General features: G+C 33.6%; 1 protein-coding gene and 1 long non-coding RNA gene across 2 annotated transcripts; one reads left to right on the top strand and one right to left on the bottom strand.

The window, feature by feature from the left end:
- Window positions 1-154: 154 nt before the first annotated feature.
- LOC143247424 (rho guanine nucleotide exchange factor 11-like) lies at window positions 155-5,168 on the bottom strand. The gene is made up of 5 exons (XM_076495497.1): window positions 5,053-5,168; window positions 2,882-3,108; window positions 1,901-2,026; window positions 1,234-1,350; window positions 155-292 (listed from the first exon to the last, which is right to left on the bottom strand). The coding sequence occupies exons 1-4, from the start codon at window positions 5,069-5,071 to the stop codon at window positions 1,312-1,314; spliced, it is 411 nt and encodes a 136-aa protein (XP_076351612.1). The 5' UTR covers window positions 5,072-5,168; the 3' UTR covers window positions 155-292; window positions 1,234-1,311.
- Window positions 5,169-22,387: 17,219 nt separating this feature from the next.
- Window positions 22,388-26,503, top strand: LOC143246128 (uncharacterized). Its single transcript, XR_013025808.1, has 4 exons — window positions 22,388-22,490; window positions 24,651-24,714; window positions 25,362-25,497; window positions 25,694-26,503. It is a non-coding gene; the product is annotated as an uncharacterized LOC143246128 (long non-coding RNA).
- Window positions 26,504-27,093: the final 590 nt, after the last annotated feature.

The raw sequence follows: 27,093 nt of genomic DNA, 5'->3' as shown, positions 1-27,093 counted from the left end.
AGTACTACATTTTGTAATGTTGAGGTATTCCTTCCTTCCATAGAAAAAACAGCATAATGACTTATCTACCTTGAAGGTATACAACTACATACTTTGATCATGAAAATGCTTACGTGATAAGCTTGAACAATAGGTGCTTTAACTTTCTCAAAGACACTTCTGTTCATTTTCTTTTGAAGTTCACCAAGTCTGTGTTCATTCTCTGATTCTTTAACAGCTTGATTGACATGTGCCAGGATTTGTTTGCTACAGTGTACTGCCTGCAGTAACCTCCTATGTTCTTCAGAATTCTCTATGTAATAATATTCAGTAAAAGAAATTCATGGAGCATACATACATACATACATACATGTGTGTGTTAAAAAAAAAGAAATTTAGTAGTTGTAAACACTTCTTATTCTCAAGTATTTCTAACTGAAGTTTTAAGATTTAGACTAACACACTGCTAGGATATTTTTAAATTGTGTTTTGCCATATTGTCTCTTATGATGGAAAATATATCAAGCACTTATATGAATACTTAATGAAAATTTACAAAATCTCATTGCGAGATATTTATCATCATGACCATTTAGTACGCAGAAGCAAAATCATTTACCTATATAAGCTTTAAGGATGTCACAACTGATGGTTTATAAAACTAGTGTAAAAAAGATACAAGTTTCAGTCATTAAAACAAATTTTGTTGTTTGAGCAATTATCTAACTAAAGCACAACTTGACAACTGCACACTAAAAAAAACCACCCATTTTTCAAATATAACACAACAAGTTTGGACAATAAGAGTGAATCACTTACCACAGTTTTGTTTAAATGAACTTGCAACACGGCATCATGTTTAAAACTTTTGAAACTATTAAACTAAATGGTGAGTTAGGGTTAATAAAATCATTATTTGTTACTGGCTTAGTGCTGTAAAGAGGTTTGTTGTCGAAACAGTGCGGAAATACTAGATCAAAAAATCTTGTTTTCAAGCGCATGTAAATTATAGTACAAACCTCAAAATCAGTATTTATTAGCTCATTAAGGTACATAAACAAACAATGCTTACACATACATTATTATGTCACAGAGAATTATACGATTTAAATACACTACAGATTATATTACAGGGTTTAAAGAGGCAGATGTAAAAGTACATGAACTGACAAGCTATTAAGGTACTTCCAATGCAAAAACTATGATATTACACACACACACAAAAGCACAGTTGATGGAATATTTCATACTTACGTGGTGTATATTTTGCAATATTTTCTAAAAGAAGAGGGTATTTGGTTAGTCTCTGAAAGCCTGTAGCAATAATGTCTTTTAGCTGTAACCTTCTACAGAGATGATTTGCTTCAGCATCTACAGTAAATCAAATATACAATAAAAATATTTACCATAATACAAAACTGTACTGCTCAACAATAAATCTGACTTTCTGAAACATGCTCAGTAACATGATACTTTTCCAAGGTCACAGAGTAAAGTGACTGTTCCAACGTGATTTACAAACAAGAATCTTACTTGTATTAATACTGCAGACTTTTATTGTACGTGTATTAAAATATGTCATGGCACGTAATTTACAGATTACTATAGCGTACAATCACAAATTTTTTCAAGTCTCCAAATCCACACGAGTGCACATATGAATTCTACTTACATTTTCTACATCAAATTGCACAAAACTACAATTTACAAAAGTTTTAATTAAACTTAACAATTTGGAAGATATATTGTGAAGTTTCTTAACCTTGAACCAGCCAATTATAATATTTAATACAGTAAGATAACACAAAATTTTGAGAGGTTTGGATTATGTTCAAATAAAACGAGGTTTAAGGATAAACAAATAAAACTATATACATTTTTTGTTGAGAACAATATGAATACATAAAAACACCAGTCTTACAGATAAGAACTGTGCCAGCTTTTGTTCCTTCTTCTGCTTATTCTTAAGTGCTTCCAGAGCAATCGACTGGTTATGACAAAACTTAGCTGCTGCACTCTTGATTTCTTTACCTGAAGATCCATCAAGCTATAGAGAAAAATAACACATTTCTGAATAAAAATAACACTCACGTAAATATTCTTACTTCCACTGAAGTAATTTTAAGAATGAACTGTTTATATCTAAAACCTATAAGCTAAACAGAAGTTAAAACAAACTAGTAAAATAGTTTTAGTGTTTTATTAGTCTTTGCAAGCATTAGATTTGCTAGGCACAATCTTGATAAAAAAAATCAGTAAATACATTTGTTGAGCTTTGTTATATAAAACTTTAAAATACCCCAGTTAGAAAAAAAATAATTTCAAAATGTATATTCCATATTTAAGAGAAACACAAAAATTTGGTCTAAAAAAATCCAGATTTAAAATAGGGCAAATTAAATAACAGAAATTTAAGTGGAATAGACCTATCATCAATACAAATGTGAGGACAAGATCAGACCCTTTACAAGTTTTATCTTTCCTCTCAATACAAGTATTTTGCTAGATCTTAATAAACAATGAAATATCTAGTGATCTAACCCAAAGTTGTATATTAAAGATCCATGACAATTTGTGGATTTTATTTACCACTGAAAATTAAACAAAATGCCCAAACACTGCCAGTGGATATGTGAATTCTAAATGCCAAATACTGTATAAATGTTATCTGACAGAAACTTGTTGTATTCTGAAATTCTGTGAGCATCAGGAAAGTTGGAAGTTTTGTGCCCCCTACAACTACATAAAATCTCAATCACCTGAAGGTTCAACATCACATTAACTTGACATCATCTGGAAACCAATTCAATAAATATGATTCTGTGCTAGAAACAGACACTATCTCAAATAACTAAATAAATAAAAGATATCAGAGCAACTTGATTATGTCAGTAAAACTCACCATTTCCAGCATGATGTCTCCAACATCACCAACCACTGGCTGTTCCCGCCTGCAGGCTTTCATTTTATTGTTGAACCTACTGTGGATCTCCAGCATCTCCTCCAAGTTAGGAAAAAGAAGATATAATTGGTCTGATGGTAGAAGCTGTTCCTGCTGCATTGGCTTGAAAAACAGCCTATCTAACACTTTCAGGTTCCGGACATGAGTGCATTCCGTATGAAAGAGCTCTGAAGAAGTAATAATTTACTTAAACTTTCAAATTTCTAAAAACTTAACTCCACCATCATGTCATGCAAACAAGAATTTCATATTTTCAACCACTTTAAGAGCTATGATTTTCTTATTCTATTAAAGAACAAAATGTTAATATTAATAAACTGTATGCACTGTACACACATAAAACTAAAAAAACAGAAACTATGAAATACTAATAGAAAGATACATAAACAAAATCTGAACTTATAAATATTAAACAAAAGTGGTCAAACAGGTTTCAAAAATCTATTAAATCCAAGAATTTTATCAAAATACCTCTATTGTTGTCAAATTACAACAAAACCACATCAATCAAATACTATAATAAATGTTAACTATATTCTTCTAAGGTTTTCACATACACTTCTACATCTACCTGCTTCACAACAAACCACTTTTAATTCTAGTCCTTAAGATACACAGAATTATAAAAAATTGTTAAAAACAAATGGGTTACATGCTGTAAAATCAGACTTTAAAAAAAAGAACAAACATTTATAACTACACCCACCAGATGTCACTTGGCAAATATAGTTGTGTGTGTAACACAAGTAAATACAAATTATAAATATATCAACATCACTAATCAGTGATGAAATTAATCTAATGTAATCTAAGCCATAAAGCAGATTATATATCTATGTCCATTTGTAAAGACATATTTCCAATTCTCTGACATTATCTCTGTGAAACTTTCAGGGGCCCTTGGAAATTAAGAAGTGCTCACTGGTAACTTTTAACACTAGTGTTATCACAACAGATGCCTTCTCAAAAGCATCCAAGTCCCTGAAAACCAGCAGTTCTTGAAAGAAAAATTTAAACTCTAGCAGAGTCTAATTTCAGGCATTTATTTAAGTCTTTTATTTCATTCATTTTCTATTTTGTAAATTTTAAAACTTCAATTTACCCCCTTCCTTCCCCAAGCTATTGAGGTATCACCCTCTCACAAAGGCAAAAAAACACATTCTGCATCTAATGTAGGTACCTCTGCTCGGTGGTTATATGAACACAAACCATACAACACAAAAAATAATTCTAAAATATGTTTACAAATTCTAAACAAAAAAAAAAAATAGAGTATCCAAAAGTCACAAATGTATAAAAAAGTAACTGCAGAATCAGCACCCAAAACTTTTCATATCTAACTTTCAAACTGCTGGTGAAATGCTAAGGCAAGAAATTTAACAACAACAATAAAACTGGGAGAGAACTGTGTGTTTAAATCCATAAAGTCCTTAGATGATCTAACATCTGTCACCTACATTTAACTGCAGATACTACAAGTCATCCCAGAGGACCAATTAAAATGCTAAGTACCCCCACAAAAAAGTGTAATCACAAATTTCACCAACCCTTGTATTTTAAGACAGATAAAATAATAAAACTATAGTATTCTTCTGTATAATTTACAAAACACATTATATGAACTCTTAATCTAAACCCATGAATCCAAAGTTAAATGACCATGAGTGCAAAATAGAACTAAATTATCCATCCATACAGTTCAATACTTTATAGTAAATTAGTCCAATTATTAATTATTCCATATTTCGCAAACTAGTTGGACTGACTAGGACTAACAGTTACATGAAGTTAGTTTTTAACTAATTTTATCGAAGCTGTTATTATTTAAATCATTCCTTGTCAGTTGAAATGTTCTGATTTATACACACACAACATATTATCTATACAGAAACCAAAGTTTAATGATAAAAGTATGAAGACAATGGAAACAACATTTAACACTTCAGATGACAACAGCGATTTAGTATTTCAACATTTTGGAATATTCATATTCCATTTTGAGCAAGCTATATTAAACAAGATAAAATATAAAATAGATTTCTAAGTTTATAACATTACAAATGGCAATGAAATAGTAACACTGGCAATTTCAATATTTTTAAAACATTTACCCAAGATTCCATATACCATTACTGGACATTTATTTCTTAGCAATATCTAAATATTATCTATCAAATTATCTGCAAATTTCTCTATTCCAAAACCATAACTCATCTCTCAGAAAAAGTTTATTTCACACGTTAATATCACCTTTTAGAAGAAATGAGGTACAAATTCAGACAGAAGAAACAGTCTATAATTCAATATGAATCAGTAAAGAATGAGCTAAGAAATAACATCATGGATTGACTACAACCACCTACTTAACAGTTTTAACACCAGAGCTACATCCTTTCTACAACGCACTCACAATGTTAAAACGGATAAAAGTTTTCCTACAAATATAAATAACACTGATTCTAACAAGACCATTTTAACTTTAACATACTCACAAAACCTTGTAAAAATACTTCAGCTAAAGACCTAAAATCTTAGTTATACCATCCCCAAATTGTCTTATTACTATTCAACCAGGTTCAAAAATCCTTCTTTGGCTGTATTTTCCAACTGATTGTACTATCACTCATAAAGAATATACTGCCTCAGAATACCAAGTCATCCAATCTAATAAAAGTACAAGTACAAGACAAATTGGTAAAGAAATGTAATATTTACTATAAAATGTGTAACGTTGCGAAGGAATAAAAGTCCATTACTGACAAGCAACAGCAGAAATCTCAGTATAAAGCTGCTATAGCAACTTCTATAGATGGTGTTGTTAAGAAACGAGAAAAGTTTGACTGTCAGCATAGATGCTGCTGCCAAAAGAAACAAAATCAATAAAAGATGCCAGATTTATTATGAGAAGGAAGTTCCATTTCCATGGTTAATCAGTACACGACTAACAATCGACTTAAGTTAACAAACGGATCAACAGTGCCAATAGTGATTGGAGCATGTTACAGATATTCAGAAGTATCAACAAATCACAACATGCCAGTGAGTGAAGAATATGTTGTGGACAAAAGAATGAAGTGCCTACAAGAAATTGTTTGCAGTAGTGAGAACCAGTCTACTATATTATGACCAAATGAGAGGCAAACTACACATGTGAGTGTATTTATTGATGGGACAATGAGAAAGTGTCCCATAAGACAATAAAGATAAATGCACTATATTATGTGGGAGACCTGGAGACAACAGTATAAAACATCCATATTTGACCAAATTGTTTAAAACATACCAGCTAGTAGAAACTCAGATACCAGACCGAAAGAAGATTGATGAACCATTGATGGTCACCACTAGTGGTCAAGAAAAGAAGAGCAAGCAAGACATCAAGACCTTACAAGTGTCAAAAATGGGACATCCCGAATGTAGGTTTGTAGGAACTGAAGGAATCATGAAAGAAAGTCCCTCCATTGCAGAAACTTTGGGACAATGCCTGGGAGAAAATTTAACAGAAGACAAAGAAGACGGTACCAACAGAATAGAGAAACAAAAGGGTTTTGTTTGTTTTTGAATTTCGCACAAAGCTACTCGAGGGCTATCTGTGCTAACCGTCCCTAATTTGGCAGTGTAAGACTAGAGGGAAGAAAGCTACTCATCACCACCCACCGCCAACTCTTGGGCTACTCTTTTACCAATGGCTTTCACTTCTATATTTCTGTGGACTTATAATGCTAGAAAATAAGTTTAGGTAAGCGTGATGGGCAGCCACAGATAGCCCATTGTGTATTTGTGTAGTTAACTTTAAACAAAAAATAAACAAACAGTTCTACATTTAATTTGCATGGCATAGTTTTGCATTTATAACGTTTCATAGGTATAGCACTTATCTATAACAAATTAGTTTACATTTCTATAATTAATATATGTATAACATATGTTTGTAATAAACAGAAAAATATATCCGAACAAAAATCAAAGACGCTGCACCAATTAAAAGGATCCCCAGGCTATAATGTGATATGTAAACTGTACTCTAGATTTGGAAGGTGACTGATGACGTAGAACCTACATTGTGGTTGGAAACACTGACCGATGACGTAGAACCTACATTGTGGTTGGAAACACTGACCGATGACGTAGAAACCACATTGTGGTTGGAAACACTGACTGTCAGTTTTAACCTCCACTCGCCAGTCTCACATGAAGAAATTCAAGAGCAATAAAATAATCAAAATCAATTGAAATTAGAAGAGCGAGATGTGGGTGTTCGAGTCCATAACGTCCCACATCTATATCACCCTTTACTACCAGCAAACAATTGTGGGAAAGTGACTGCTCTCCAAAGTAAAGAAGAAATCAAAATAATAGCATATCACCACTTGGGGGTAAGTAAGATAAACTTACCTCCTGAAATTGGCATTCCAGCCCCAAATATGAAGGTAAGAAACTAATTAGTAGTCCAGCAGACAAGTAATACTAGAGTGAAGAGATCCAACCAGTTATTCAAAATAACTAATATAACTCTGAACCACCATCCACAGTATTGTTTGTTTGTTTTGAATTTCGCACAAAGCTACTCGAGGGCTATCTGTGCTAGCCATCCCTAATTTAGCAGTGCAAGACTAGAGGAAAGGCAGCTAGTCATCACCACCCACCGACAACTCTTGGGCTACTCTTTTACCAACGAATAGTGGGATTGACCGTAACATTATAACGCCTCAAGGCTGAAAGGGCGAGCATGTTTGGCGCGACGGGGATGCAAACCCGCGACCCTCAGATTACGAGTCGCACGCCTTAACACGCTTGGCCATGCCGGGCCAGACTGAAAAAGGAAAACAACGCCAAGAGACGACGCGTACGTAGTTAGGGAGTGTGTGAAAGATATGACGCCATAAAAAAGAGATTTGGAGGTCAAAGGAATAAAAGCAAACTCTTCAACGGTTCGTCGTAGGCTTCTTGATGTCGGTCGAAGGGCAAGGAGACCAGTCAAAAAACAACTTCTTATCAACTCAATGACGAAACAACGGTATCAATGGGGTCTGAAATACAAGAACTGGACGCAAGAACAGTGGAGATAGGTGTTATTCAGTGACGAGACTCATTTCTTCGTACAGGGTCAAAAAGGTCTGCATGTTCACAGATCTCCAGGTGAGAAACTTCGAGAATCTCACATCAATCAGTTCGTAAAACATCCCTTGAAGAAGATGTTTTGGGGCTTTTTCAGATACTACGGAGTCGGAGCCTTACATATCGTAGAAGGTATAATGCGAGGACCACAGTACATCGAAGTTTTGCAGAAAATAGTCGTTCCAGAATTGAAAAAGAGATTTCCAGATGGATGTGGCATTTTTCAGCAAGATCTGGCTCCATACCACACATCGAAACTTGTGAAGAATTTTATGACTACAACGCGAATAAAGGTGCTGGACTGGCCTGAAAACTCTCTGGACTTAAATCCTATTGAAAATCTTTGGGCGATTTGTAAAGAAAGCCTTCGGGCAAAAGACTGTAATACGCAAGATAAGCTAATTGAGGCCATAATTAAGGTGTGGTACCGCGATCCAGAAATTAGTAAAGATTACAGTCAACTCGTGGACTCGATACAAAAGCGGATTAATGATCTGCTGAAAAATAAAGGCAGTCATATCATGTATTAATTTGTGAGTAATTTTTGGATTCTCAGAAATAAAACGCAAAAAATTTTAAAAAATCGTAATTTTCCGTTTTGTTTCAATTAATTTGCTCAAGGGTGTATATACGTGCAATGTGCAGTCAAGTCCTTGCCTTCTAGTTGACCGAAAACCCATACAAAGGGCTGTCGGACAGTCATTGTGACTGACGTAGTTACAAACATACACGAATTTAATACAAGTATTTTCTTTGGAGAATGAAATTGTCATGAATATTTGGTTATCTACTGTCTCTACTGAGGGAAATTTATCCCCTTATTTTAGAAATTTAAACTTAAAGATATACTGCTGTATCATCGGAGGACATCATGAATATTAGCACTAGAACCACGAGAGATTCGAGAACAGGAATAATTTTTAATACAGATCAAACAATCCTACCTAAAACAATAGCCCACAGTTATTATTATATATATTTAGGCTAGTACTGAAATATAGCATCAATATATAAACTTTTGTTAATTTGTGAACAACTTGAAATTTAATAACTGTGTTTGCCCTTATGTTTTACTATTTTACTGTAAATCAAGATCAGTTGTTGACTTATATGAAAATAAACTTTTGTTGTAAACTGTGAGTGTTGCCTCATTTTAACACATTAATTACATATTTATCATCAACACATTATATTTCCGAAACTGTAAGTTTATATAGCAGCTTGTAGGTGGTGCTTGTTTCATGAAAAATGTGATTATTTGGACAGAATCATGCATTAAAATATATTTACTGGTATATGATCTATAAAATATAAATGTAAATGTATCGTAAGGTTACAATTCAAGCGTTCCCCCGTTAAACAATTAGATCTAGATTCTAGGCCTAATGGCCCGACATAACATCATAGTTAGAGCGTTCAATTCGTAATATGAGGGGAATGGATTCGAATTCCCGTCACATCAAACATATTCGTTCTTTCAGCCGTGGTGGCGTTATAATTGACGATTGATCCCAATATTCTTTGGTAAAGACTAGCCCAAGAGTTGGCGATGGGTGGTGAAACCCAGCTGTCTTCTCTCTTGTCTTAAACTATTAAATTAGAGACGGCTAGCATGGATAGCTCTCGTGTAGCTTTGGACGAAATTTCCCCAAACAAACAATAACACTAATATATCTGGTAAACGTTACTAAACAATTTAACAAATAAGTAGTTTCTCGTTAAGTGTAGAACAATATCTACCCACATTAAATATTTCTAACCAAGTAAAGGTGGTTATATAGAACTCATGTGTGTTTAACACTTTAACAGTTTTTGTACCAGTTCTTTCACTTCGACTGGATTATGAAAATTGATGCGTCTGACTACGTGCACCCAGCCTGTTACAAGGCATCTAAACTTTGTGTGCTTTCAAAATTAAACACTGAAAATGAGGTAACTGAAAATATCTGGGAATTATGTGTCGATTATATCCGTAACTGTTTCTATGTGAAAAAGACTGATGAAACAGCAGCTAAATCTGTGGACAGAGCTGACATTTATCCTGTATTGAGAGTTCATTTAAATCCTCAGTCAAGGCAGTGAACAAAATGTTTTCATGCACACAAGAAACGTTACAGAATTCCATTCGCTCCAAAAAATAGAAAGTAACTTCCTGGGGTTTAAACCAGTCATTGTATCTGCCATTGAAGATGATGAAGGTTATGTTTTCATCCCAGTGTGTTTATTTCTGTGTGTGTTTTTCAGCACGATTTATCATAAACAGCTGAATGGATATGGACGAAATTTGATATACTTTGGGTCAAGGTTACAGCCATATCCGTTAACATGAGGATATATTTTTTATACTATTTTTGCTTTATAACTCAGTCCAAGGTGATCGAATTCTGATGAAACATGAAGGACATATGTAGAATATTATTCCTCATTGTTTTGCCACAATGGTTTGAGTCTGTTGATAACTACGGACATACAAAAATATTTTATTATTTTATGAGGGTCGAATTTGATCAATGTGACAAAACATCTTTCCTAAACTCTATACAGATGTCGCCACTTGTAACCGGCAAAATTCAAGAGCTATGAAGCTTTCAAAATTCGAAGATCTGCTAAATCGACTGCTGTTGGCTACTAGGGTTGAAAGGTGCACCTTAGTCATTGAATGTGAAAATCCAAAAGAGTTGACGCCGTTTTCGTTACCTCACTTACAAGTCAAATTAAAAAGTTTGGATAACGAAGTGAAGAGGTTGGTGAGTAAGCACCTTACTCCTGATCACACACCTCCTGAAAAACATTCAAACACAATGACATTTAGAAAACTCTTGAAAAACACGGCTATTCATTAAAACTTCGTAAAATTATCAAGCCATATGTAAGAAGAGTCCTGATTATATAATTTTATATCGCTATCAATTTACCTGTGTAACATTTGAGTTCATTTAACTACTTTAAAAGTAATTACTTAAGGCTGGTAATTTTAGCATGAGTAAACCATTATTAGTGCGCATGCGTAAGCTATTATGCATTTAACCACTACTAAACTATATGGCGCTTTACGTATTTACTTTATAATTAACTCACTTAACTCTTCTTAGCCTCCGTCTTATACCAGTATTGTTCATAATAATATGGAATGTTTACTTTCCAGTAATCTTTCTTCAAATTTACAAAGAATGGCGAACTAACTTCATTTTAACTTTGTGTGTAGTTAAAAATCCTATATGTCATGAAAAATGCAAAATTCTTTACGATATGGGGCTTACACTGGCCTACTGTTTGTTCGGAATCGAATTGTAAAAGTGCAGCAAAGAACACACGACAACCTAGTTACAGAAAGACAAAAAAGAAGTCACAACGGCAACTTCGTATTTACAAAATGATTAAACTGGCGGATCGGTCGGTTGTTTAGTGTGCAACTGCACAATCGATGTTGAAATTCGATTTTTAGCATTGTTAGTCTGCTAACTTCTTGTTGAGCCACTGGGGTAGAGAGGGGACAAAATGATTCGAATACCACTTGTTATGATGGCCCGTTTGATGCTGATTTTAGATATTTTGTGGTAACAAACACGCTAAGTTAGCATTGGATCAAAGAACTCTATTCCATCAAAGGTCTAAATCCACAATTAACCATCAATCAAATAGTTGGACAATCTGCTTTCTCTACAAATTCAAGTTATAGGCTAGGAAGATGTTTATAAATTGAAAACTTAGTAATAGTATATTTAGACTGGTTGTTGTTGTTTTAAATTAAGCACAAAGCTACACTATGGTCTATCTGTGCTCTACCCACCACGGGTATCGAAACCCGGTTTTTAGCGTTGTAAGTCTGCAGACATACCGCTGAGCCACTGGGGGACATTGAGATTGGAAGATTATAATAATGTTTGTTCTGTAAATTGGTTTTGATGTAAAACTGAAAAATAAAATTCCTACTGAGGCTGGAAAAAATATAATATTGCTTGAACTGTGATATAAACCTGAGAGAAAATATTGCTACTGAGGCCGTAAAGGGATAATAATGTGGGAATTGTAGTGTAGAACTGCTACACAGAAGATTTTTACTGAAAATGGAAAAACATAATATTGTTAAAGCTGAAATGTAAAACTGTTTGGTTTGTTGTGAAATTCGCGCAAAGTAACAAGTGGGCTATCTTTGCAAGCTGTCCCTAATGTAGCAGTGGAAGACTAGAGAGAAGGAAGCTAGTTATCACCCTCCACCGTCAACTCTTGGGCTACTATTTTAACAGTGAATAGTGGAATTGACCATCACATTATATCACCTCAACGATTAAAAGGGTAAGTATGTTCGGTAAACGGGGATTCGAACCCGCAACCTTCAAATTGCGAGTCAAACGCCCTAACATGCCAAGCCATGTATTGAACTAAAATACAAGAATGGTACTGAGATTGGAAGCATTGTAGTGAAGCACATGAGATGAAAAATAATATATATATATATATATTATTTGTAATATAAGAATTCTTACGTACAACCAAAGTAAAAAGACACTTCATAAATAGATCTTAAAGTGACAACAGCTTTAGGGATAGAATCCAAATACATGTCATTACCCAGGCTGCAGAGGAGCCATTAAATCAGACAAGTAAATGTTCAACAATTAGTTTTAGGATATGCAGGAAGGACTTGAGGGTGTATGAAGAAACTAACAATAGTTGCTTGACAGAAATAGATAATATAATTAAAGCAAGAATATTTGGGTTCATTGAGTTCAATTGCTTTCTATAAGTAACCAGACCTTCTAATGCAGTGCTGGAAAACAATATTGTTATTGTGACTAAATGAGGTTAATTATGTGAGGACTACTGGAGGGTCACGAAGTGTTGCACAAGCCGCGTTAGATCGTTATGTGTGTTAACTCGTGCCGCTAGAGCTGTTAGAGATGTGCACCGTTGAAATCAATCAATCTTTAGCCCGTGTTGCGTTGTTACGGTTGCGCGGCCTTTTATAAATAAATGTTTTAAATATTTCAGATTATGAAAAAACTACGTACTTGATGAAGAAAACTACTTATTTTGTAACATAATTCTCCTACCGCGTTTACGATCTGCCATAGAACCAGTTTCAAACGCAAAACAAATCTCAGCAATCAAAGATCTTATAGTATACCCACATCACGCTTTATGCTGTGTCCACTGATTTTAGCATTGTAAATATGAAGACTTATCCTGTTTCACTGGGAGGCAGTCAATCCGAGAAAAATATATCTTATTAAAATGTTTTGTTTTATGAGGAAATTTTATGAAAGAAAGAAAGAAAGAACAATAGAAAAAGAGGACTTACTTTGTCGACCAAATGAAAGTAACAGTTTAAAGATGTAATTTTTTTCATGTTGGTATTCTATTCATGCATTATTATATTGTATCATGTCGAATAAATTGCATTGAATAAAATCTCTTTGAAACTTCGTGTAGAAACGACAACTGTTAAAAAATGCTCACCTCGGTAGAGGTCTCTTCTTGCCCTCAGTAAAATGACAAGAAACAGTGGAATCCAGCTGGAAAATCTACACAACTACTTAGCAAACTTGGGCGCTTTATAAGTTATATCCATAGTAAGTCGTGGCAACTTCTCTTGTCTCCTGTTAAAACGACAAAAAGTATTTATTTATGACAATTTATATAGAAAACATACCTAATTTTTACTAAAAGTCTGCTGCGAAAGGTTACATAAGGAACTGAAAATGCTAAATAATAATTACTTGTTCAACATGTAATAAATGGTAGAAAATTACAACAAATTCTTATACTTGTAAAACACGATGAAATATGTTAAACAATTGTAAATGTGTATACGGTCCTGATTAATGAGCGTTTTTCATAATGAATCTTTTTGCCTGTGAAACATAACATTGATCTTTTGTTTAAGTAGATCCAACTTTGGTCATAAATTTGATAGTGTAATCTCGAATGTTTTTTACAGCAATCATAAAAAGTAATATTTGTTGACAAACGCATATTTGCATGGCATGCTAATTGTTATATTATGATATTTTGTGAAATAAAAAGAAAATAACAGATGAAAAAATTATGAAAAAGTTAAAAAGTATTGTTTCAATGGGCGATTCCTATAAAAATATTCTGTGATAAAACAGATTGGCCAAGGGTGAGTTTAAATGTAATATGTACACCAGGAGCTTTTTTCTACATTTAAAACTTAAAGAAAAGTGTGTTAAATTCTATGTGGTAGACACTCTTTGGTTTGAGATTCTGCATTTGAGTTGTTCAGAAGACTGAATCCAAAGAACAAGCACTTAACATTTTGTGAAAAGTTGCAAAAGAATAATATAGTGATTTAAATATAAATATGTACTAAGTAGTAAAATATTAGAGATAAAAAGATCATTCCTGGAACAAAACACTAAATAATAAGCCGATATTACTTTAAGTATATTACTTCAATAATCAGTTAACTGTTTTTTGTATGCTGGTATTTTGTTTATTTTTGTTTTACGTTCATTAGTTTTTAAAAACTTTTCAACTAAGTAATTATATCACATTAAACTGATCACTTTGAGTGATATACTAAGTAAGTATATGATATTAAACTGATCAATTTTACATCCCAATTTCTTTCCTTCGCTTTCAAATAATTTCATACAGAGGAAACCAAAGTTCTGGATTATTAACCTGCTGTATTTTCAAACAAGGGTTAAGTGACTCTCATACACTGGCTACTGAAATGTGGAGAAAGATGTCTTTACACTTTCTGCATAATAATTCGAACTTTGATAGTATTTCACTAACTCCTTGAGTAGAAGAAAAAAATAGCAGAGTTGTAAACATGTTAGTAGAAATGAGAAATTTACTAGCTCAAACTGAAAACTACGAGTTTATTTATTTTATTAGCATTATGCATCATTAGTACATATTGCAAATGTATACACATTTTATTCATTGCAATTAATTTTTTCCGTATATTACCTCCTTTCACCTAAATAGCTTTTGTTTGTTTTTGAACTTTGCGCAAAGCTACTCGAGGGCTATCTGCACTATCCGTCGCTAATTTTGCAGTGTAACACTAGAGGGAACGCAACTAGTCATCACCACCCACCGCCAACTCTTGGAATACTCTTTTACCAACGAATAGTGTGATTGACCGTCACTTATAACGCTCCCACGGCTAAAAGGGCGAGAACGTTTGGTGCGACCGAGATTCGATCCCAAGACCCTCGGATTACGAATCGAACGCCTTAACACACTTGGCCATGCCGGGCCCCTTAAATAGCTATACTCATTCAGTGCTACCCTCCATAAGCAAAAAGGGTTTTACGCATACCACAAGTGTCCTACCGCCCCTCCATTGGAAATAATTCATTGCAATGAGTCTTTCATGCAAATTACCAGACGAAAACCCTCCACCAATAATAGTACCACATATTCTTGTCACACATACGAGTACCTCCATTCAATTCTACTAGATGTTTAGATGGTTGATTTTTTCTTTGGTGTGTTTTCTAATTACTACTTAAACAGTCATACTATTGAAATGGTATTTTTTATTAATCGCTTTTATTATTGTTAATTCACTGTCCAATCTTTGTTGTTTTCCTGTTTGTTTGTTTGTTTTTCGCACGTTTGTATTCATCCATAAAACAATTTGTTCGATTCACTATTTACCACGAATGTCGAGGTTAATGTTACCAATTTGAGTACCACACCTCTTACAAAACACTTTTTCATTCGTAACTCGTAACAGGTGGTGTCATCCATCGTTGGATTTATCTACGATTATTTGCCAAGAGATAGGTACTATATGGGCCAACAACCTTCACCTTCTCCTGAACTATACCTCGCTTCCCCAAGAACATATCAAACATGTTCGGTTTAACGAAGATTTTGATTGCATTTTTCCAACGCTCAATTTTGCCGTACATTCTTATGCCCCATCTATGGAATCAGCTAGCCCTTAATGACATATTAACATATGATTTCTCAGGTTTGTGGTGTTTAATATGTTTCCTCGATTTCTTATGTTTCCTGTCATCTTTATCATTATTATTTACTCTGCCAATCTTCTCTAAATATATGATATTTTTAGTAGAGCATTTTACTTCCCAATTGGTTGAGAGTGCCAGCATGTCTTTCCTTTCATGGGTTACCAATCACAACAGGTTTTCACATATTCGTCTTAACTTTACTACATTCTGACGGTATTTATCTACAATACATCATCTTTCCCAGGCTATGTATGCACCAAAATCTTGAGGGTTCATTAAGTGACGGCCTCATCTGTCATCCTTGATTCTTGACTTACAAACGTGGTTTCTCTGTTGTTGGGATCTTCTGGATTCCAGTGTGGCTTTATCCCAAGGAAGTTTGCCACCATTTTATCTCGGAGAATTACATCTTGCCCCTCTCTTTAGTGGTATGTATGAACCATGTTCCTGACACTTTGAAATCACGTGAGGAATTATTTACCATTTATACCTTTGTAAATTGTTTGTTGTAGTAAAACCATGACAAGTCCCTGTTCCCATTTCCTGTTTTAGTCCTCATCAATGCTTACCTGTTCTTTCTTCCAGAGGTTCTGTATTTCATCATTTTATTTCATGTAGATTGGCACAATGTTAAGAGTATCGGTGACTAATCACTGAAATGTGGTTTGGTGGAAGCTTGATTGTGAGAATTTGTTTCCCTGTGATGATCTTTTGTCACAGATGAGTGAGATTTTTGGATTCTATCAGATGGATCTTTACTACAATCTCTTTCCCCAATTCCTCTGTCAAAGGTACCTATTTCCTTCTCTCAGCCTCAGGACCCTATCACCGACAGGCCATTGAACCTATGACTTATCTCAGGCTTATTCCATCGCTGTTTGTTTTCTCCAACAAAAATAAAGACTGGCGGTCTGTCATAGATTTGTTTCACCCCAATCAACTTCTCAATCTCCCTCGTTTTATCATGAAATTGTTTCTTACTCTCAAGTCGGTTTTTACTCCAAGTATATGAATGAACAAGACATAGGTCGCGAATACTTTCTTACTTATTCCAGTAGTTTTGCAGTCATGACCATATTTTGATGTTTGCCCATCAAGGGATGAGTTATCAATCTTACAAGCTCCCCTTCAGGCTTTGTTTAACCCTGTATATTTCTGTTAAATATTTTGATCTTTTTCTCATCATCGCCATGCTCTTGGGATGCATTTTTATTATTATATGGATAACCGGCTACTATTAACTCATTCTGAACAGGAGTCTACCCATCATAAACTTCAGCTGCTCCAGAAGACGACAGCTCGAGTAGACTGGTTAATGAAATTTAACTTCCGATGTGCTATGCTTTTGGGGATGTGGTCTTCCTTGGCTACCATGGTTCCATTTAGTCAGGCTCATTTGTGAGCTTTTCATAATTAGTAGACTATGCAGGATCCTACTACCCTTCCTCCCGCTGTAGTCAAAGAACTGCTTTGGTGGTTGTCCAGGATCAACACATTGGCAGGAGGCTTTATTCTAATGCTTGAGCAGATTCTAGAGCTTTAAAGGTAGTGGCTGAAACTTTGAATTATCTCTTGATTTACCTGTAATAATAAAATTATTCTTAATTTGCTAGCAAGTTATGTTAGAAGCATACCCTGACTCAAAGCTCAAACTAAAAGTATGTACCAAGAAAAAGTATTACTGCATTAGATCATGTGACAGGTTTATCGTTGTCTAATTGTTAGAGTAAATTGTCTTCTTTGATCTTCTTCATTTTTAAGTTATTTTGATACAACTCACAGATACATAAAATGCTGTGAGACAGAAACTATTCACTTTTTCTTTCATGGAAGTAAACGTCTGGAGGCAAAATTTCTGATAAATTACCGATTAACCAAAACTGGTATCTGTAAGATATCATCACAATTAGTGGAAGAGGGGTATTCAATTTTCACTCAAAGATAATGGAAGTTCTCTCTCCCAGAAAATAACAGTACACATAATCCTACAATATTTAAATACAGTTTTCAAGCTTAATGAGCTTATCTCACAATAAAGGATATAAAAGAATAAGTAATACTTGGTACACTACAATTATCCATTTTCAATTCCAATGGCCTGGCATGGCCAGGTGGTTATGGTATTCGACTCATATAAGGTCATGGGCTCGAGTACCTGTTACATCAAACACGCTCGGCCTTCTTTCAGCCGTGGGGGCGTTATAACATGACGGTCAGTCCCACTATTCATTGGTAAAAAAGTTGGCTGTGGGTGATGATGACTAGCTGCCTTCCCTATAGTCTTACACTGCTAAATTAGGAACGGCCAGCACAGATAGCCCTCGAGTAGCTTTGTGCTAAATTCTAAAAAACAAAAAACAAACAAGAAGTCTCTCATATAAACTAATCAATTTCCTTTTATTTTTTCATTTTCCAACCACGAAATATGTCCTGCAATATTATCCTATCCAAACTATAGAGGGGCCAGAATGACTAGGTAGTTAGGGCGCTTAACTCGTAGTTCAAGGGTCGTGAGTTGAAATCGCAATCACACCAAACATGAGCGCCACTTTGGCCATTAGAGCGTAATAATGTTACGACCAATCCCATTATTCGTTGGTAATATAGTAGCCCAAGAATTGGGATGGGTGGTGATAATAGCTGCTTTCCCTTTGGTCTTACACTGCTTAATTAGGGATGGCTAGTGCATATAGCTTTTGTGTTATTTTGCGCAAAATTCAAAAACAAACTGTTTAATTTACATAACAATAGTATAAACCTTAAGAAATTACACATGGGTTGAAAGAGAGGGTAATTGTATTTGCCACTTAAAACAAGTTAAACATATGCTACCCTATTTCATCACTGCAAGTTATTTGCCTCTGTACCTGAAAGACATGAAAGATCTGCCTAACACTCAATCCGGTGTTCATTAATGTTTCTTAACTGCACAGCTTACAGTGCATAATACTAGTGGATACTTCAGTGGAGTATGAACAAGTTTTGCCTTATAGCAAACGGACAATACAAAAAGGAATACATATTTGCTGAAAGGTATCTCTCTAAACCTCTTGGCCAAAAACAACTATATTTGAAACACTCAATGATACTGTCCGAATCTGTGAAGGCAATGGTTAATATAAAGATGCGGGAATCCAACATCACAGAGAATGATAAAAAACATCAAAAACAAACTTGATTCTTTTAAAAAAAAGATTCCAGATGCACTACAAATAAAATGATAAATCCATTAAACAACTCTACACCATCTTCAGAACTTGATAAATATTGCTACTGATGCAAAATTTTCATCTTCTGGTCAAGTGAGAGAAAATGAAATAGCAGCAATTTGAGGAGAATAAAAAAGCTTTCCAGAGAAACAGAAATCCCCAACACACAAACACTTAATCGGACAAAAACACTTAGATGATTTGCAAGTGCTCTGACACTGATCTATCAAAATTAAATAGCTGTCACAAGAGCCTAATGTTTCATACAGCATATATAGATAGATAAATAGATGAGTTTACAAGAAATGAAACATACTGTCTTGAATGAACAAAGTATTCTGTCTCAGTCCTTAAACTAAACAACAATAACATTTCAAGCTCCTCCTCAGTGGAACAGTGTTGTGTTTGTGAACTCGCACTGCTTGAAACAAGGTTTTGATACACGTGGTGGATAGAGCACAGGTAGGCCATTATGTAGCTTTGTGCTGAATTTCCAAAGACAAAATACTTCAAGCGTTTCGATGAAGAAAAACCAAACGATGCTATCGTTTTGGCCACTTTACTAGCTAAAAGATAGGGCGATTATCACAAAAGCAGGAGCTACCACACTAAGATTTACCAATCATATATTTAATTACTGTCATGGAATTTGTGCAAAAATACTGATAATTGAGAACAAAGTACTATAAACAGTTATCAGTTTTTATGTTGAAAAATGTTATAGATCTCTCATAGTTCTTGTAAGCACATTAACATGATTGATGACCATTATAAATCTGCTCAGTCTGAAATTAAATTACACTGGGGAACAGTGTAATTTTCAGTAACTTTGAGTTGCATTGGATATTTTAACTGATTCTGAAGGAGTTTTAGGCGCTGATTTCAAATCTGAAATTAGTTTTTCTCTACAAGCTCTAGTTTGTATGCAATTTGAGGTTAATGAAATTGTACAAATGTGAACTTGCGTAAACCATGTATAAGCATTTTCACGTCCATATATATATATAGCTTCTAATATTTTGATCATTCTTCTTTTGTTTCAGATCAAACATGGCTTCCAAAAATAGATATCATTGCATAAACAAGCCTGATGCCTTCTGCTACATATGTGGATGCTACACACTCAATCGTCAGAGACGTAACATATCCTCGTTCGTCAAGCGTGCCTACAAGGCATATTTTGAAGTTCATCTTGGTGATCAAGACAAGCAATGGGCTCCTCATGTTGTGTGCCACAATTGTGAGGAAATGCTTCGAGACTGGACCAAAGGAAAACACAATGGTCTGCCTTAAAAAATAAATAAAAATGTCAAATTGCATAAAATCTGTAGCTTGCAGACAAAAACCGGCTTCAGATTTGAAATCAACACACTCAAATTGACTATAGAAAGGTCTTTTTTTAAATGCAACAAAATGAGTGTTCCCCAGTGTTATCAAGGCAGATGATCAAGAGCACAGAATTGGTTTTGGTCAGTCCAAAGAGTACGTACTAGTAGATACAGTTGAAACCGTTGAGCTTAAAGAGTTGATGTAAAGTCAAAGAACATATCTTCTTTGTAGACTATCTTTCAGATTTCTTATGACAACATTATTCCTGAAGAGGTAACAATAATATTGGGAGGAGCATTACTACACAAAATCAGATGTGTTACCTTGCGGAGAAAAGTGCAGGCAACTTTTGAATCATTGTCTTGTGACGAAGTGATACCAAAATTATCGCTTGTCTGGCACATTGCCCAGAAAGCCTAGAAATAAAACAAGTTGTAAGTTCTTACACTGATATAATAAAAACTTAAATGTACCATTTTTGTTTTATACCGGTAGCAGAACACAGTGTACGTGTAAAGACTGTACGTGCTTTATCGACAAATTATGAAGCAAAATCAAAATAACTTGGAATACTTTTATATACTCATGTGACATCACGTCTTATTCTTACATAAAAGAAAAGCGATCAGCTACACCAACGTATTTCACAGTTTGAAAGAACTGGTGACTTTCATGTTTCTTATAAAGTTGTATCAGAAACAACGTTGTTTTTCGTTTTATTGTATTGTAAAGGGGACTTTAACAACGTCGATATATGGCGCTAACACTCGTTTGTTTCAACAAACTCTGATCTCAGACTTCTTCCACCTACTGAAAACGCGTTTCTGTATTATTTCCTGAGCTGTCTTAACCAACTGTTGTTGTATCATCGTGCAAATCATAAACATCTGGAACTACCAATACCAACTGACATTGGCAAACACCTTGCTGGTGACAAAATTGTTCCAATTATGTATGTAACACCATAAAAACCAGTTATTACTGACACTTCCACATTCAAATGAGTCCTTCAAACGTAATGATAATTTTTATAAAGATAAAAGTAGAATGCTTTATTAAATGTTGATGTTTGCTAGACTGAAAAGTGTGAGAGATTAAGTCGTGTTTCACACGATATATATGAAATGAATAAAGTTATGCTTTTGTTTTCTTGATAATACCATTCCTGCTATAATAACAGGTTGATATAACTAGGACTTTGAGTTTTCATAAAGTCAAATGTATCAGGAAATTTACTTTCAGCAAAATATAAAAAAAAAACTTTTGCAAGAAACTGTTAATTATTCCTGTGCATTATTGTGTTAGCATTATGTTAAATGCAAAATATTCAGAAATGTGTACTATTTTACCTCGTGTTATGAAATAAGCGATAAAAATTAACATATTTTGTTCTTTTAGTGGCAAGTACTATTGTAGACTCAAATATGAGTTGTTTGAATAAAGTAAAATAAAGTACTGAATATGCATTGCTTGTCTTTTAATTTTATTATAATGTTGAGATTAATGTCATGATAGGTTAATCTTGATGAAATACGAATAATTATTGTAAATACTTTAAGTACTTCTTAATTACTCTAATAATTAATTTAGTATATAAGTTGACACAGTGTCCTGAATGAAGTAACATTACGACAGTTTGGATAAAAACCCACAGAGGTCGAGTGTAAAAAAACAATTTCAAATATATAAAAGTATCGACATTCAATAACAGTTTCGCGCCACAGAAACGCAACTTCTTTCCTCCATCGTTTGAACTGTGTTCATTGGACGTTAGAGCCACGTGATTGAAAAATGAATATAAATATGTATTGGGGCCTGTTTTATAACTCGTTTCGTTGTCTTACTGTTGGGAAGACTACCTTGGTTGAAAATTTTTTTAGTCTTTGTTCTGTATGATACAACATCAATAATGCCAGTACTACAAGTAGAACAAAGGTATTTTTAAGTAAACCTACTAACTTTGTGTAAAATATTAATTATAATATTTTTGTACAGGTAATAAAGATTAATGTTCTTACCACTCAGAGCAAGTTGCCTCAGAACCTATTTTTAAAGTACAGGGTGTCCCGTGCGTCCCTACCCATCCATATGTTATTATGTTATATTCAATTACGCATGTATTATAAATTTGTTTCTTTTTTTGCAGAGAAATATGGCCGATGTAAGCCCATTTACACTTGAAGAGCGTATTGTGACAGTTACGTGGGTACATGAGTGCAAGAATACTGATGACACCCTGGATACAATAACTGGCAAATAAGATATATGGATGGGTAGGGACTTACGGGGCACCCTGTATTTAAAATAGAATTTATTTAGACTATAGTGTAAATTAGACGTAGAGTATAGTAAACAATTAATTTAAAACGTAATAAGCTAAATTAGTCTCTGAGTGTCAGGACTAACAGGTTATTTAGTTAGTTAAAACTCCAACAAATACAACTAAGAATAAAATTTACTGTTATGTTAACTTGGAAGTTGTACTGAGAAGAAAGATAATGTTTTTGTTGTTTTCTTCAACCTACTTAGCACAGCAGGATGTCTGCGGACTTAAAACGCTAGTAACCGGGTTTTGATACCCGTGATGGGCAAAGCGTAGACAGTCCATTATGTAGCTTTATGCTTAATGCTTAATTTCAGAAAAACATACCACCTATTAAAACAAATACAAAACACTCGTTTATAACACATCTCGGTTTTTGCGGTTTGAGAAATAATGCTAGAGAGACTGGTTCCATCAGGTATGATTTTTACGGAAGTAACTTTGCTAAAGTTACTAAATAATATTATTAATTACATTGTGCTAATTTTAATTTTGAATTGCAGTTAGCTATTTTGTGTCCTTTAAGTTTATGATGAGAATCCTTGTTTTTCACGTGGAATGAAGGATTACAGTTACAATACAAACCCTGCAAACGATGTATAAGACATAGGTATTGAACCTTTACTATTTTTATTTAATCATTAGTTAGTTCCCTAGTCTAGAAACACGTGACACGAAATTATAAAACTAAAAGTAATTTTATGGGACTTGTAAATTGCTTGGCGCCCAACTTTGATTTCAGGTGATGCGTGTGCTACAGCAGGTGGTGTTGGAGACTCAAATATGTACTTGAGACTTGAGCATCTATCAGTTTGATTGGATTTTGAATATTTTATATTTAGTATTATAACTTCCTGGTAAATCTAGGCTGTCTTATCCACTGAAATAAACAAACCCTTTAAAATCAAATTTCAAAGCTAGCCCTTATCCAAATATTTATCAAGCTTTCCATAAAACTCCTTTAAATTGACAGTATCCACCATACCTGAAGACAACCCATTTCAGAGACCAACCACCCCATTACAAAAATAAAACTATTGCAGTTGAGCATGACTTCTTCCTGTCCATAATTTATATTTGGGTTTCCTAGTCTTACCATTTTCACCATTAAATACATAAAGAAAAATGATGCATCAACATTATGTTAAGCATCTTCAATCAGATTCCCAGTAACTTCTTTATTGAATAGAAACCAAGTTCAGACACCTTAACCTTTCCATTTCAGGTAGGCATCATCCTAGTAGCCCTCCTCTGAACTCTTTTCAATAATTCAATGTCTTTTTTAATGCGAGGAACTCAAGACTGAAAACAATACTTTAAATGTGGCTCAACCAATGACATATAACATTACATCCTTACTAGACTTATATTAATTATTTCCATTGATACAACCCAAAGTTCTATTTGTTTAGCCACTACCAAAAGCACATTGGTTAGGTGATTTAAGAGACTGATCGTGTAGAACACCAAGGTCGTTTTCTTCCGTAATATTGTAAATTATGATATCCCAGATGTATAATTTTGCATCTATTATAACTAAAAACAGTCTGTCATATATTTGTCCAACTCTCCAAACAATCCAAATCCTCTTATAAGGCAGTCAGTAACAACTAGAACCTTAATGTTATCAGCAAATTTAAATCTGTTGACCATTGTTAGAAAATTGAATAGTGATATCATAAACAGAAAAGTTATTGTAGTAAACCTTTAGACAAGCATATTTTTTGCATTTGAAGGAAGTATATATATCAGAATTTCAATATACTTTACAGTTCAGAACAAGCTGAAATTGTTGTGAATGATTTGAAGGGGCAAACACCAAAGACAAATGAAGAGGTACTTGCAATAAAATAGTACATTCTGTAGTATTTTAAATTAAAATGCTTGTACTTAAATTTTAACCATTAATATATTGATTTGCTTCAACACAACAGTCTGTGATATATTCTTATAAAAATATTTTTGCTGTTTAAAAGTCAGTTTTTTCTGTGTCATATAATTGTTGAATGTTGCAGTCAAAACAACCTGTCTTTGGAAATAGACCAAGAGCTTGTTGTTATACCAAGGTGTTGTTTTTAAAATTTCATAACATGATTCCTGTATGATCTTAACAGATCTCGCAAATTATAAAAGGATCGTTGCAATTATAATTGGTTTAAGATTCTTAATATGAAATATACTGTGTAAATTAGGCTGTATTTAAATATAATTTGAAATGTAGACCACATTTGATGAATCATACACAGAACTGTTATGCATAACATTGGCTATTTGTATAAATAAGTTTTATCTTGAAGCTGTTAAACATTGAAATTTGGGTTTCATTATTAGTTGCAAGTGACAAGAATTATTTGGAGAGAGTGTGTGTGGCATGTGTGTATTAACAATGAATTTTTCTTGTTATTCCTGTGTAAAATTTTGTGTTCCTAGTGTGTTTCATTTCAAAACAATTTTAAATTTTATCAATACATCTTTTACTGCAGAGAACAGAAGAGACTGAAACTGTAACAGACGAAGGAAAAATTGAGCAAAATGACAAACAACCAAAAGAGGAAGTTGAACATGAATTGGGAGAGTCAACAAAAGTTGTAAATGAGGAATCTGTTAAAGATAATAGTGGTAAGTCCAGGAAAGTGGTTAATTAAATATGAATTTTAACCTTTTGTTATTACAGATGCAAGGGAAAAACTATGTTATAAAAATTTATGTCAAAATGACAGTGTCTGTAGATTCAAACATCAATATATGGAAGTTTCATACATTTGTACTGTAGTGCTGGTATCTAAAAATATGTTTCTTTGTTTATTACATGAAGATACAGATGCAGAACCTTAACAACCAGATAAGGATTTCTCAAAGAGAAAATTGGAAGATGGAGCAGGAGATACAGTGAGAGAAAAATGTAGCCCTGAAAAGAAAGCAAAATTTAACGAACCTGAAGCAAAAGAAGTGTCGGAGTTATCAGAAACTCCAACAGTTAAAACTAATGTATAAATGTGTTATAGTTTTCAACCTCATTTAAATATGTATTTGTACTCTATATCTTAGAATTTTACTTTTGTGTTACATGATGTTTTCTTTTAAGGTGGGTTACAAATTTATTTGCACAAAATATATCATTATACCTAATAGCCAAGTAACAGCAAAATTCAAAATACTTAAACTCATGGACATTGTCCAAAGTCAGCCATCTAACTCTACTTTTGAGGATTGAGAAACTGATACGAGTCTGTAAAATTTTCTTCTAGAAAATTGTGTTTTAAGTTCTACTCTTAAAAATGATGAGACATATAAAGTAACTTTTCCATAGAAATCCTCAAGACATGGCAATATATCTATGTTCTTATGTGTAATTGTAACATAGTGGTCAAAGTGCTAGCTGCAGAATTTTTGAAACATTCATATTTCTAAGACTGCTACTTTTTTCATTTCAATTTAAACAAAACATTTATTTCTGTGAAGTGCAAGATTTCTCTACCAGTGTTTAAAATAATTTTATTTTATAGGCTGACAAACATTTAAGTCATTTAATTTTTGATGAATTAGTATACATTTTCTATTGGTTTTCTTCAGTGTGCAACAGTTTTATTGAAAAAAGTAATAAGTTTATGCAGCTAATTTTAACTTGTTGTATGAGAGTCTTTTTTGTATCTTATAGTAGTCATGAATGTATTATGTTTCAATTTAATAAAGATGACTTGAACATATAAATGTTAAGAACCTTAGATATTTGGTCCTTCAAAACTAACCAAAATCTCAACACCAAATATAGCATTCCATATTTCTGTGGTATTCTTGGATACACTTATAACCTTTCAATAAGAATGGTAAAAATGTATCAGATGAAAATTAATCTTTGGTGTGACTGAGTTGAGGAATAAAGACTAAACACACTGTGGAAAATATAGCTTTAGCTACAAAAACAAGATATGGCCAACTGAATGAAGGCAAGATAAATGTACAGTACAATAAATGGCCTTACTCTAATTGCACAGAGATTGGTTGGTTGGTTTAGTGTTTTATGGCACAAAGCAGCTTGGCTATCTGCGCCAAACGTCCGGTAAAAAGGTAAAAGTAAATGTAGTAAAATACATAGAAGGAAGTGAAGGTAAAACAAAACAGCATTGAAAAAAAAAATAGCATAAAACCAACGTTGACATCTAGTCTACAATGTTAAGAGAGACACCAAAGTAAAAGAAGTTGTTAAAGACTTTC

This window comes from Tachypleus tridentatus, chromosome 3 (assembly GCF_004210375.1).
Source record: "Tachypleus tridentatus isolate NWPU-2018 chromosome 3, ASM421037v1, whole genome shotgun sequence".
NCBI lineage: Eukaryota > Metazoa > Arthropoda > Merostomata > Xiphosura > Limulidae > Tachypleus > Tachypleus tridentatus.
This window is presented reverse-complemented; position numbering and strand designations above follow the sequence as displayed.